Genomic DNA, 14,849 nt, shown 5'->3' with positions numbered 1-14,849 from the left:
TGTACTGTGTTTAACAGAAACATGGATTAAGCCAAATTAATATATAGCATTAAATGAAGCGAGTCCTCCTGGATACAGTTATATACACCAGCCTCGTCTAACTGGCAGAGGAGGAGGCGTCGCGGTTATTTATAACGATTATCTAGGTGTAACACAAAAACCTGGTTATAAATTTAATACATTTGAAGTTCTTCATACTCATATAATGTATGTAGCCTCGAAAAATAAGTCTGCCCAGTTAATTCCATTGCTTATTATTTACAGGCCCCCGGGGCCATATTCTGAGTTCCTTTCTGAATTTGCAGATTTTATCTCAGATCTGGTTATTTCCTTAGACAAAGCTTTAGTTGTCGGAGATTTTAATATTCACTTCGATAACCCAGAAGACCCTTTAAAAACAGCGTTTGTGTCCATCTTAGACTCAGTTGGGATTAAGCAGAATGTCATAGGACCGACCCATAATGGTCATAGGCGGTTTTAAACGGGGGCCGGGGGGGCCAGTGCCCCTGGAAAATTGCTCCTGGCCCCTGTTGTGGCCCCTGTGCTGAACAGGTAACAAGATTTATTAATTTTGACGTGCGCTGGCTCGAAGATCGGAACTGACATGACAGAGTGTTCTACACGGACTCCTTAAAGCGCTACACGCACACTGTTACCTGCAGCAGAAAGACCAGCAGCAGCGCGAATTGTAAACTTCGGACATGAGAGATAACAGCTGCAGCCCTGCAAGGACTAGGCTACTGCAAAGAGGCAAAGGTAAGGAAAATTATTCAATTTTGTAACGTCAGTGTTTGCACATATCCGTGTTTTACTGTTGTTGTTCACTACAATAATAAATCCATTTTATTGCGCTTTCTTAAAAGTGCGTTGCACAGCAATAAGTAGCCTAACTTAATATTTTTGGGAAATGGGTAAAATAACCGACAGTGTTTAACCTTCTTGTAAAACTTTAATGGCCTTTTGATATGTAGAGGCTACATTCCTCTCTGTTTACTTTTTAGTATAGACCTACTGTAGGCTATCATCATGGAAAGGAGCAAGAAGGACATTATGTCCTTTTTTGCCCCTGTTGGCAAAAAGCAACATAGAGAGAGTAAGGAAGATGAAGATTATGAAAGAGGAGAGAGAGCCAGAGGTGGAGAGAGAGCCAGAGGTGGTGGTTGGAGAGGTGGAAAGTGAGGCATCTGAAAAGCAATCTGAGAGTGAGGATGAAGACATTCAGGATCAGATTGAGGGACAGAATGAGGGACAACCCAACAAGTCATTGGGACAACCAGATTCAGCATGCATATCAAGTACAACACCATCAGGTTTGTGATGTTGAACAAATGTATGTGTGTGAGCAGTGTCGACCTACAATTCATATAGCCTACCCTGAAAGTGTGAATTCTGAATAATAATTAATAAATATAAAATACAAATTATAGATATAATAATAAATTAATAACTGAATAATGATAAATAAATGTTGTTCTCAGTCGCACTCTCATATTTACTGTATTCATCTTTCTCCAGATATCAGCAAGTGCTTGGACAACACTCCAGTGCAGCCACATCTGAAGAAAAGGTTCATTGTATGCAAAAATAGAAATCTTATTTTACAAAAAAGAGAAACATGGTTTTAAGATTTACTGAGCACAATATATTTTATGTTTAGGCTATTGAGACAGAATGTTTATTTCATTGTATTTATGCTCAATGTATTTTGTTTTGGTTTTAAATAAACTAAACAAAACATTTTGAACGCTTAAATATTGCCATGTTTTGCCCATATGTGCCCCCCTGAAAAAACACTGGCCCCACCTCGGCCCCCCTAGTAATTTTGGTCTAGATCCGCCACTGCCAAGAACTGGTAAACTCTAGAACAGCCTTTCTTCAAATATTAAGAACGCAACCAGTCTAACTGTATTTAAGAGTCGACTTCATATTTTATATTTTGAAAAGTTACCTACGTACCGGCCACCATAGTCAGTTATCTATTTTATTAATAATAGGACATTAGAAACTTTTTTCTTTTTTATCCATAATTTGTTTATATACTTTTATAGTTTATTAGCAGTCTATATTTTTATGTTTTTGTATCTGTGCAAGGGAAAATTGTCAATTGGGTCTATCCGTCCTGTAATTTTCGCCTGTCAATCAGTTCTGTATGGATTTATGACGAACTCTGTGAAACTAAACTAAACTAAAAACCTGCTCCAGCCCAAACTGATCAACTGAGTTATTTGCTTCTTTTCTGTCCTGGCACGATAACTTCATCTGATGGTTTGAAGAGGGATAGAAAAGTGTTGCTGAGATTAAAAAGTTTTGGTGGGACTTCAACTAAAATTCATTATTTTACTGGTATTTTTTTTCACATCCAGTGCAACTGAATTGGAATGATCTGAGGAATGCGTTTAGTTTTACTAGTTAAACATTATATTTACTGTACATATAAACAAGATTGTAATTTGTGAGTGAAAATAAATGTCTTCATTATAGTATTCATTTTAAAAAGATCAGATTTTGTCTTTTTTAAATGTTGTACAGAGAATGGTGACACAAGGGTGTGGTCTCAGCATACAGTATGAACGACATTACAGGCATTTTGCAGGCGCTCTGATCCAGAGTGACGTACAACAGACCCAAAGCAGCCTGGGGAGCAGTTGGGGGGGGTCAGGTGTTTTACTCAAGGGCACTTCAGTGATTCCTGCTGGTCCAGGGACTCAGACCTGTGACCTTTTGGTCCCAAAGCTGCTTCTCTAATCATTAGGCCATGGCTTCCAACAGAAAATCCTCTGAAAGCATTAAAATTATCTAATTTAGAATCACATTCTAAATTTTATTTTTACCCTTTCTTTATCCTGCTATAAATAAACGAAAATGGCACGAAGCGTCATTTGGTAATAATGTTGTTTATCAGGTTGTCAGCCAAGCTGTGATTGGCTGCCAGGCCCTTTTGACATCATGGGTTTTGCATCATGAGAGTAAATACGTTGTTACTCCTGTTGAATAAATATCTCATTTACCTGCTCGATATTTTAGACTTTGACACTAGACTGAGAACACTCCATCTCTGCTACCTGTGGACTCAGGTGAGTTATTACTTTACTTTCTCCCGAGAATCACCAGACTGTAAGATGATATAAAATGTATCAGGCTCTTATAGACAATTTAATTATTAAGATATTTAATATTCACTGAAATATTATGGTTAAAAATGTTATATTCACTTACAGTGTACATGATAGAATATTTAGTCTGATGTCAAGAAAATTGCTTTAAATTTACAAATTAATTAATTAATTACAACTCTTTATAATATCTTGTTATAATTATACAGCTGTCATTTAAAATTATTATTATTATTATTATTATTATTATTATTATTGTTGTTGTTGTTGTTGTTGCTGTAACTTTATTTATTCTGAACTTTTCAAAAAGTTACAAAGTGCTTTACAAGCATTAAAACATTTCAAAACTGAGACGAGTGAAATTAGGCAATTAAAATAATGAAAAATAAAATGGAAAAGCAAGAGCATTAATAAAAAAACATGTATGAATGCATATTGAAAATAAATTAAATAGAAATAAAATAGGGGGAAAATGACAACAGTAATCATAAAACAGGGAAGATAAGATTTATACAGCCACAGAGACACTTTGCTTGCATAGCTGATATATAATCTGATATATAATTTACTTTTAGGTTGTAAACAACACCATGGACAGGAAGATTATACTGGCCGTTTTGTGTCTGATTGGTAAGTGTTCACTGAACTTCATCTCAGTTTCTGTAGTCACTTCTATTATCCTGCTGAAATATATTTGCTAGAAATAGCATTGTAGATTAATTTTTAGGTGATTTTTATAAAATTAAGTGATGGCAGTTTACCGTACATATTATACTAAAGTTCCTAAAGAACTGTGACATTTGTGACACAATAACATTGGCAGTAAACCACAAAATTGTCAAACTTCCTCTTGGTTCTAACGTTTATCTTCATTTGTCTATGAATTCTGTGATGAATAGTGAGCGATCTATTGATTTATCCTGATATCTCGTGTTGAGTGCTTGACCTTTTATCACAAAGAACTTATCAGTGTCTTGTTTTCACTTAGATGCATATCTGTACTGAAGTACAGTGGTGCTTGAAAGTTTGTGAACCCTTTAGATTTTTCTATATTTCTGCATAAATATGACCTAAAACGTCATCAGATTTTCACACAAGTCCTAAAAGTAGATAAAGAGAACCCAGTTAAACAAAGGAGACAAAAATATTATACTTGGTCATTTATTTATTGAGGAAAATGATCCAATATTACATATCTGTGAGTGGCAAAAGTATGTGAACCTTTGCTTTCAGTATCTCGTGTGACCCCCTTGTGCAGCAATAACTGCAACTAAACGCTTCCAGTAACTGTTGATCAGTCCTGCACACCGGCTTGGAGGAATGTTAGCCCATTCCTCTGTACAGAACAGCTTCAACTCTGGGATGTTGGTGGGTTTTCTCACATGAACTGCTCGCTTCAGGTCCTTCCACAACATTTCGATTGGATTAAGGTCAGGACTTTGACTTGGCCATTCCAAAACATTTACTTTATTCTTCTTTAACCATTCTTTGGTAGAATGACCTGTGTGCTTAGGACTGTTGTCTTGCTGCATGACCAGGCTTATCTTGAGACTCAGTTCATGGACAGATGTCCTGATATTTTCCTTTAGAATTCGCTGGTATAGTTCAGAATTCATTGTTCCATCAATGATGGCAAGCCGTCCTGGCCCAGATGCAGCAAAACAGGCCCAAACCATGATACTACCACCACCATGTTTCACAGATGGGATAAGGTTCTTATGCTGGAATGCAGTGTTTTTCCTTTCTCCAAACATAACGCTTCTCATTTAAACCAAAAAGTTCTATTTTGGTCTCATCCGTCCACAAAACATTTTCCAATAGCCTTCTGGCTTGTCCACGTGATCTTTAGCAAACTGCAGACGAGCAGCAGTGTTCTTTTTGGAGAGCAGTGGCTTTCTCCTTGCAACCCTGCCATGCACACCATTGTTGTTCAGTGTTCTCCTGATGGTGGACTCATGAACATTAATATTAGGCAATGTGAGAGAGGCCTTCAGTTGCTTAGAAGTTACCCTGGGGTCCTTTGTGACCTCGCCGACGATTACATGCCTTGCGCTTGGAGTGATCTTTGTTGGTCGACCACTCCTGGGGAGGGTAACAATGGGCTTGAATTTTCTCCATTTGTACACAATCTGTCTGACTGTGGATTGGTGGAGTCCAAACTCTTTAGAGATGGTTTTGTAACCTTTTCCAGCCTGATGAGCATCAACAACACTTTTTCTGAGGTCCTCAGAAATCTCCTTTGTTCATGCCATGATACACTTCCACAAACATGTGTTGTGAAGATCAGACTTTGATAGATCCCTGTTCCTTACATAAAACAGGGTGCCCACTCACACCTGATTGTCATCCCATTGATTGAAAACACCTGACTCTAATTTCACCTTCAAATTAACTGCTAATCCTAGAGGTTCACATACTTTTGCCACTCACAAAGATGTAATATTGGATCATTTTCCTCAATAAATAAATGACCAAGTATAATATTTTTGTCTCATTTGTTTAACTGGGTTCTTTTTATCTACTTTTAGGACTTGTGTGAAAATCTGATGATGTTTTAGGTCATATTTATGCAGAAATATAGAAAATTCTAAAGGGTTCACAAACTTTCAAGCACCACTGTATGTAAACAGACTAAGTGTGCCTTTCAGAATGATCGTGAGACAGATTATTTCAGAAGGTTTCATTGTGTAAATGGCGTGATGGTGGTAGCTCAGCAATGCCTAACTGGATATATCTGCTGATGGTCATATTTGTGACATATCCTGCTTTATTGAGTCGATTAATTTAATTTGAATATCATTACGTCCCAAGGGTTGGGTTGAAATGCTGTTTTGATGTCATCCATCAAGTCCTTATTTGAGATGGTTCTTGTCATTTGCAGATCACATCTGATGATCTATATTCAGGAAATGTTGCAGTTGGTCAAACAGAGAAGAGTAGTATAGGGGAGAAATATTCCAAATGTTCCATGGAAAATACACACTGCTTTCTTTTTATTATCATTGTTTACTTCCAGCATTTAAAAAGGTGGAGGGGCAGGGAATAACATCTATAATTTATATATAATTTAAAAGTTTATATTTAACTTTGGGCGGCACGGTGGTGTAGTGGTTAGCGCTGTCGCCTCACAGCAAGAAGGTCCTGGGTTCGAGCCCCGGGGCCGGCGAGGGCCTTTCTGTGTGGAGTTTGCATTTTCTCCCCGTGTCCGTGTGGGTTTCCTCCGGGTGCTCCGGTTTCCCCCACAGTCCAAAGACATGCAGGTTAGGTTAACTGGTGACTCTAAATTGACCGTGAATGGTTGTCTGTGTGTCAGCCCTGTGATGACCTGGTGACTTGTCCAGGGTGTACCCCGTCTTTCGCCCATAGTCAGCTGGGATAGGCTCCAGCTTGCCTGCGACCCTGTAGAAGGATTAAGCGGCTAGAGATAATGAGATGAGATGAGATATAGATGTGCTCAGTCCGTTAACTTTGTGTCTCCTCCAAAATTATTTTTGTGGAAGATTAATGATAGAGTAAATAATCCACTTCATTCACATTCATTCCACCTGTGAGTGAGTCTGTACTGCGCCTCCTGGCGACGTGTTACGGAAACGTCACCAACATGGACTAGAATATATTAACCCAATGGGGCTCAAAACTCAGTGGGTGTGTCATGTTATACACTGGCACTGATTGGCTGTATGCACCTCCAGTAGAGCGTATCCCTGCCTCCAGCACTGGGCAAGTTCCAGTTCACCCACAGCCTCGCTTCACATCATTCTGCCAGTGATACTGTTACACTCGGTCTAAAAAAATCACAAAGAATCCTCTTTAAAATGTTTGTTAATCACAGATAAGGTGATGTGAATGCTTAAAATATGGAACCTTATATTTATTTTTCTTTTACCTTTGGAGTGTGTGTGTGTGTGTGTGTGTGTGTGTGTCATCCTGCTTGTCCATTGATATGAGCCGCCCCTGACTCTGCAGTTTACCTCAAAGATTAAAATCATAGATTAAACAGATCTGTGATTCAGCTGAGCTTTATGAAGCACATTGCCTTGTTTCTGTTTAATCAGCATCAGTTTCTAATTTTGATTTCAACTTTGTTATGGTCCACTATTCTATTCTAATCATCTTCAATGGTCATGACTTCAGTCCTAAGTGCAGCTCAGGTGGGCTCTGCAGTGGACCCGACTTCACCCGCAAGCACAGCTGAGATCGACCCCACAATGGATGTGACTTCACCCGCAATCACAGATGAGATCAACCTTACAGCGGGCAAGACTTCGCCCCCGAACACAGCTGGCACAACAGCAACAATTGCACCAGTAACTGAAGTTTTCACGTTGATCTTCCGCATCAAGGAAACCTTTGTTCCAGCACTGGCTAACCCAAATTCTAAACAATTTAAAGACAAAGCTGAAAAAGTCACTCGTGAGGTATGTTTTCCAGATAATGCCACCATTCACAATTTATTTAATTCTTCTAAACATGAGAGATTTTGCCACATGAACACTTCTATTGCCATATAAGACAACCCGAAGAACGCATCTGGTTCTAATCATGCATTTCTGTTCACAGTGTGTGTGCAGGACATGTGTGACTTTTGCCCTTTTGTTCAAATTTTCACTTTCAATTTAAGTGAAATCCAATTCAATTGACATAACATTAGGCACAATTTGAATATGATTTAGAGCATTTGTAAGTCTCTTCGCATATTAGTTGTTATTGCTAACTTTATCTATGGCTAAATAACAAACCATTTTATCTGTGGGTTTTTGATCACCGAATTCATCTTCTTCTTCTTAGATTGAACCATTGTACAAGAAAGCCTTTAAAAACTTCCATCTCATGCAAATCTTCCAGTTCAGGTAAGAAGGCGGATATGGCTCTGAATGTTTATTTCTTTGTTGATTAATGGTTGAATTTTAACCTGCATCTCTTTGTGCAATTTCAGGAATGGTTCTATTGTGACACACAGCCTCATGTCTTTCCTTTCTGGTGCTAACGTGACTGACACCAAAGTGAAAGACGTCCTTGCCAAAGGAGTTAACAGCTTGACCTTTCCTGTTGAGCCAAACTCCATCAATGTCACCCATGTTATTAGTCAGTATCAACATGCCAAGATATTGTTATTTATTAATTAGTGCTTATTAATTGTAAATAATCCAAACTCAAATTTCTTGTATATTTTTAGGTTTAAATATGTATTTGTGTACCTTTAATTTAATGTATATGTTTATATTTTGCAGGTAATTCCATGCCACCAGTGATTGCCAGCTCACTTTCCATGATATGGATGTCTCTTCTACCACTTCTACTTTCAGCGGCATTGCACTGTTAGCTCTAAGCCTGATCAGAAAACGCACACTACTGTATAACTTAACAATGCTATTTAACATTTCAACCTATTCTACTGTTGTAAGTAGTTCCTTTTGTCACCACAAACAGTAACATGTATGTTTGCTTTTTACTGATTAATATTTAATTCATAAGCTCAATGGAATCGGGTGTTTTTATAAACAATATCTGCTTTCATGAGAAAAACAAATATTTTAAATTATGAAACTGAGGATTTAATGATGGTGGTGACATACCTGAACATTTCTCCACCTCTAAACAGTCCTATTGATTGCTGTCTTTCATTTATTCAATTTAAATCGATAGGAATATTCTTGAAACAGATGTATAGTTAACAGGATAAACTAATATGTCAATGTCTAGTCATTTATATGTACACTAATTTATATATTTTTTATGGGACTGTGAAATAACTATAAATGTTTTATGAAATAACCTTTGCACATTTTATTTGTGTAATTAAATTTTATTATTTCTTAAAATACAATATACACAATACACTGTATGGTGTATATATTATAAGCTTGCTGTAAGATTGAGTGCCATAATGGTTGTGAGGCGGTTGGAGCTCAGGTGGCATCTTGGTTCCGTAGTGTGCTGATTAGCACTCTGGACTCTGAATCCAGTAATCAAAGTTCAAATCTCAGGTAGAACCTCCCCAAACTTTGTTCAAGGTTCTATACTATTGCAGCAAATATAACATTGTCTCAAATGTAGCTCATGTAGGGTTCATTATAGCAAATTCCAACTAAGGTGAGTGAAACAGATCTGCATTTTTTTTTTAATTCATAAAGTAAACTCTTGTGCTCTTTGGCTAAAAGAGTGAAGTTAGGAACATGTTAGTTAAATATGTTAATAAAGGTCTGGAGGTACCTGGTTCAATCATGGTTAACCATAATTCAATCACTTATTAGTCCCTGCTTTTTGTGATGCAAGCTTTTATTTTAATGGAACTTCACCTGAATACTTCAGGCCTCCAGGTCGTCACGAGGTCTTTCCCTAATTGTCAGCTGCCCTTTCACAGCAGTAGCAGTCACTGGTTTGTTCCAGATATTGAAATTAATATGATATGATATGAGATCATATGATACGATATGATTTGATCTGATATGATTGTTTTTTATTTGTAACTAAAAGATACTTTATATGGTAGACTTTACAGTAACCATCCTGATGGTACTGTAGACTAAGTATCAGCCTTTTGGTAATTTCATTCAGCATTGAAGTCCCTCCTCTTTCACTATGTACGGTACAAGTAAAAGTATTTTATTTAAATATTATTGATCTTTACAGTGCTAGTCTTTCGAAAATGTCACCATAAAATCTCAGACTTTCCTGTGTGTGATATGCTCAAATAGGTTGTAAAGTTCACTGATAAATAAAAAATTTGTTCAAAAGAAATTTTTGCATCTGAATTCTGTTCCAAAAATCACTAAAAGCTTGTCCGCCATTAGATTGCATCAATTTGTAGGTAAGCAGTGCTGCATGTGTGATGTCATATACGCCACTGCCTTCTTTTGTGTCCACACTGACTCTATAATATTCTTTGCAATGTCATGCATTCTTGATTCTAATTCTTTTGAAAAAGATGACAAAAGCTACAACGGGATGGTACACAAGTGTCAGATTAATAATTATATTATTTTATAATTTTAATAATTTTATTTAAGTGCTTATAGTAGGAAATATTGAGTGCTGTTTTATGACCTAATCCCACAACACTGTTAACTATAACTATAGCTATACCTATACGTATAACTATAACTATGATTATACCTATACCTGAATTTATTTCCAGTCTGGAGCAGTCACAGCACATCAATAATCCCGGCTATTGAGGTATTTCACTCATGTGACTAAGTCATGTGATGCTGCCATTTTGGACGGCACGGCTCGAATCAGTTTGAATGCGAGGAAGGCGACAAATGAAAAACATAAAAGAAAAAGGAGCGAGATGCAGAAAACACCTTCACTATCCAGCGATGTAGGGCATTTACAGGGCGAGCAGAGGGAGAGGTATTTGCAAAAATTGAGGTTAGCAGGCTTAGAGAACGACGTTTACCTGCTTCCACCAGGACTGTTCACTGTCAGCTAAGATTTGTTCACATTTTCATTTACTTTTGGTCCTCAGGATAAACAAAATGTTATTAAATGTCATTGAAATAACTTCTTAGTCTGTTGAGACATGGCCCGTTATAAGTTTTTCCTTTACTGTATTTACTAGTTTACTGAGCGCGCTGCGGGGCTGGCCAGGGTGGGCTAGCTAGCTAGCGCTCCTGGGCTAGCTGGCGCTCCGGGGCTGGCCGGGGCTAGCTGGCGCTCCGGGGCTGGCCGGGGCTAGCTGGCGCTCCGGGGCTGGCCGGCGCTAGCTGGCGCTCCGGGGCTGGCCGGCGCTCCGGGGCTGGCCGGCGCTAGCTAGTGCTCCGGGGCTGGCCGGGGCTAGCTAGCGCTCCGGGGCTGGCCGGGGCTCCGGGGCTGGCTGGCGCTAGCTAGCGCTCCGGGGCTTGCCGGCGCTAGCTAGCGCTCCGGGGCTGGCTGGCTCAGTAAACTAGTAAATACAGTAAAGGAAAAACTTGAGACTGAAAGGTTTTAACAGTCATCCAAATGACTGAACGTAAACGTTGCTACAGCAACATACTAGGTACTATGATGTTGACATTAGCTAGCTTGCCGTCCAAAATGGCGGACACCGGGGCGTCACGTGACCCTGTGACGTCAGGTGAAATACCTCAATAGGATGTTGGCTGTTGTGGGAAAATGTCGCAGTTGTAGGGATTCTTTGACACTTCTACAATCAGCTTCTCCTCCACTGATGCAACACGGATGTACAAAGATGTTCGTGAAAAATAACATGCTCAGACAACGTTACATGTAATCAATTACCTGATTGGTCAGATTTTTTATTGGATCAGGTTTAGGTTTGGAAAAATCCCCCCCCCCACCCCTCTACCTAATGCAGCACGAAATGAAAAGGGTTTATATGGTCCTAATTGGTACTTTTAGAACCAGAAAATGTTGTCATTTCATGAGCAACTTAGTTTTGCAGGTTAATCCAAACAAATTCCTGGCTGCTGCGTGCTCGCTGCACACAATGCATATGGCACAATGCATCACCCACTTCTGCTGGCTCCAGCGCTGAAAGTGAAAGTGCCTAATCCAAGCTTGACACTGACTGTGTGGTGAGCTCTTTGGGATCACACTTCTGACTTTTGTTTCCAGTTTGTAGGAACCGCTACAAACTGTCCCAGAAAAAAAAGAAAGAAACACAGTTCAATAAAATATAAAAAATACAACTCAAATCTCAGATCTCACAGATCAATGTATAGAAGCAATAACTCAAATTTCCACAGTTTGGTGTATCACCAGTCCTTTAGTTAAGTCTTTTATCAGTTCAAATGAAATTCACTGTGTATTGCTGCAAAAACCTGATAGTTTTGTCCTACCGTGATCCAAATGTTAGAATCAGTGTCTTTTTCAGGGGCGCAGATAGGATTTTTGAACTGGGGGGGACTGAGCTGTCAGCAAATGATTCCATTTTGTGTGTGTATATATATATATATATATATATATATATATATATATATATATATATATATATATACTGGGTGCGATTTGCTGCCTCTGGTTTTTATCTCTGCTGAAAAAAAAAATCCTCGGAGACAACCCCGTCAATAAAACAAACAAACCAAAAAAAAAGTTGACATGACAGGCATGTTGTGACACAGTTTTCTATGGTCTACATTGCACTCACTTTCAAAATGACCCGAAGTGGCAGCTTTGATGTTCACGAACGTCTAGGGTTGCCAACCGTCCCGTATTGGGCGGGACATCCCGTTTTTTGGGGTAATTTTAATTTGTCCCGTCAGGGACAGATCCTGCCCCTCACTCCAATGCTGTGGTGTAAATCACGTAATTGCCGTGAGAAGCGCTATTACCGCGAGTCGCGGTCATCTGCGATTTAAAACCATTCACTGTTGCCATATCCTGAATTTTTAAGCTATACTGACAAAATAGGCATCAAATTAAACTAGAGCAGATGGTGCAGCCAGTGGATACAGCCTAACTGTTCGATAAGGATAGCAGATAGCTTAAAAAAAACCTTCCGAAACAGGATAGACCTCAGCCTATAGTAGGGGAGCTTTTCTGCCTCACTCCTGCCTTTGTGATGTCTTTCTCTCTTCTTCTTCTTCTATGAAGCATTGCAGAAGGTTCTTAGGGTTTTCAAATGGACAATTAAGCAAATATGAGGGTTTTACAGCTACAGCAAATCATTTTTCAGTTTATGACATTGCCTTCATAAATATGGCCTGATGAATTATTTGACCAAAGTTTAAAAGAGAAAAATGAGACAATAATATTATAATTGTTTGTTATTTTGCATTAAGTTACTTAAAAATATCCATTAATTGGTCTATTAATTTTTAAAAGCTCTATTTTAGAAATGAATTTGTAGTGGCCTACATTTGAAACACTCACCTAAAGGCGATTCGGTACTGTAACTATTTTGGGGCGCTGGGGTGCGTGTACAGGGCCTGTACCGGTACTTGTCCGCACCCGGAACAAAGTGTCCCTCATTTGGATATGAGAAAGTTGGCAACCCTACGAACATCCCCAGCAAATAGATACATTGTAGATAATCAGAGTGTGAACGTGGATTTAGCGCCATGAATCACATCCTTACTGATGAGCGCAACAGAATGAATGTATCCACACTGACAGCCTTCTTTTCCTCGCTGTCAGTGGGCCAGACGTGCGTTCCTTCCCTGCTGAGAAATTGGCAGAAATGTGGATTAAAGAAGGGCGAAACGCGGCGGATAGCGCACCGACGGGAAAGCAGAAAAGGCCACATGAACTGCGCCATCAGAGCAAACTGTTCATTTAGTATTCATGTATTTTAGTGATTTTCGAGTCACTGTCCATTTAATCCGGAGGGAGAGAAACATCACAGCAACGCGACAAGCAATGCGAACTTTATTGTGTGTTAGTGTTCATGTATTTAGTCAGAGAGATAGGAAGATGAATTTACTATCTCTGGTTTAGTGTTCGTTTTCATTTAGTGTTATTCATTTGATATCGGATGTTATTGAGCTGTTAGCCTATTGTTACCTTAATTTTGTGACGTTTCATGATTAAAAAAAAACCATCCCCCCTTCTGGTTTTTTGACAAATCGCACCCTGTGTGTATATATATATATATATATATATATATATATATATATATATATATATATATATATATATATATATATATACTACCGTTCAAAAGTTTGGGGTCACTTTGAAATGTCCTTATTTTTGGAAGAAAAGCACTGTTCTTTTCAATGAAGATCACTTTAAACTAATCAGAAATCCACTCTATACATTGCTAATGTGGTAAATGACTATTCTAGCTGCAAATGTCTGGCTTTTGGTGCAATATCTCCATAGGTGTATAGAGGCCCATTTCCAGCAACTCTCACTCCAGTGTTCTAATGGTACAATGTGTTTGCTCATTGCCTCAGAAGGCTAATGGATGATTAGAAAACCCTTGTACAATCATGTTAGCACAGCTGAAAACAGTTGAGCTCTTTAGAGAAGCTATAAAACTGACCTTCCTTTGAGCAGATTGAGTTTCTGGAGCATCACATTTGTGGGGTCGATTAAATGCTCAAAATGGCCAGAGAAATGTCTTGACTATATTTTCTATTCATTTTACAACTTATGGTGGTAAATAAAAGTGTGACTTTTCATGGAAAACACAAAATTGTCTGGGTGACCCCAAACTTTTGAACGGTAGTGTGTATACATGTTATTTCACCTCCCTCACTGCCATCACCAGGAACTACCTGCAGGCCAGGACAATGATAACATTTTAACATAGCCTATGGAAATCCAAAGTTTACACATTATCATCACGCACAGAAATTGCAAAACTGCAAAGCTAGTTTTAAAACCGCTAAGTTCCAACTGTTAACCATAGCGAGAGGCTGGGCTACGCGTGTGTGTGTAAAATGTAAACCAGTGCATCCTGACTTTCTAACTATGCCTGTGTGTTGCGTGAGCGGCAGTCAGTCAACAACTCTTCGCAAAGTTTCCTTATGAAACAATATGCTCGCTGAAATTATGGCAGGGAACGTCAGATTAAACATTAAAACTGCCTTCTGAGCACTGTATCTACAGGCTACCACCGAAAGAAGGAGGCTACCAGAAAGGCATCTCTACTCCGTACGATTTTACTTTCACTACGACATTACTTTGAACAGACTATCAAAACATTGCAAGGTGATATGATAAAGTAAGGCACAGTTTACTTACACCCATTTTTTTTTTTTAAAAACGATGCAATCGTTTTCTGCCTTTCGGCACCCTTCATCATGCCGTGTTGGGGTCCTGAACTAGGAGGAGCTGTCCCTGATA

At 38.7% G+C, this 14,849-nt stretch overlaps 1 protein-coding gene across 3 annotated transcripts; it reads left to right on the top strand.

The window, feature by feature from the left end:
* The first annotated feature begins 654 nt into the window (after positions 1-654).
* On the top strand, positions 655-8,847 carry LOC132882901 (uncharacterized). 3 transcript variants are annotated; one of them, XM_060916003.1, is made up of 9 exons: positions 655-756; positions 1,002-1,310; positions 1,516-1,567; positions 3,025-3,074; positions 3,689-3,743; positions 7,248-7,531; positions 7,902-7,963; positions 8,050-8,198; positions 8,345-8,847. In XM_060916003.1, the coding sequence occupies exons 5-9, from the start codon at positions 3,704-3,706 to the stop codon at positions 8,434-8,436; spliced, it is 627 nt and encodes a 208-aa protein (XP_060771986.1). In that variant the 5' UTR covers positions 655-756; positions 1,002-1,310; positions 1,516-1,567; positions 3,025-3,074; positions 3,689-3,703; the 3' UTR covers positions 8,437-8,847. The 3 variants fall into 3 exon arrangements, with proteins under 3 accessions (XP_060771986.1, XP_060771989.1, XP_060771988.1); XM_060916006.1 differs by lacking the exon at positions 1,002-1,310; XM_060916005.1 differs by lacking the exon at positions 655-756 and having other exon boundaries at positions 891-1,310.
* Positions 8,848-14,849: the final 6,002 nt, after the last annotated feature.

The sequence above is a fragment of the Neoarius graeffei genome, chromosome 3 (genome assembly GCF_027579695.1).
Source record: "Neoarius graeffei isolate fNeoGra1 chromosome 3, fNeoGra1.pri, whole genome shotgun sequence".
Classification (NCBI taxonomy): Eukaryota; Metazoa; Chordata; class Actinopteri; order Siluriformes; family Ariidae; genus Neoarius; species Neoarius graeffei.
This window is presented reverse-complemented; position numbering and strand designations above follow the sequence as displayed.

Excerpts from the sequence above, each read along its gene's own strand:
- LOC132882901 (XM_060916006.1), top strand. The coding sequence starts at position 3,704 with ATGGACAGGAAGATTATACTGGCCGTTTTGTGTCTGATTG. Across the intron at positions 7,532-7,901 it reads CTGAAAAAGTCACTCGTGAG|ATTGAACCATTGTACAAGAA; the intron begins GTATGTTTTCCA and ends TCTTCTTCTTAG. Across the intron at positions 7,964-8,049 it reads ATGCAAATCTTCCAGTTCAG|GAATGGTTCTATTGTGACAC; the intron begins GTAAGAAGGCGG and ends GTGCAATTTCAG.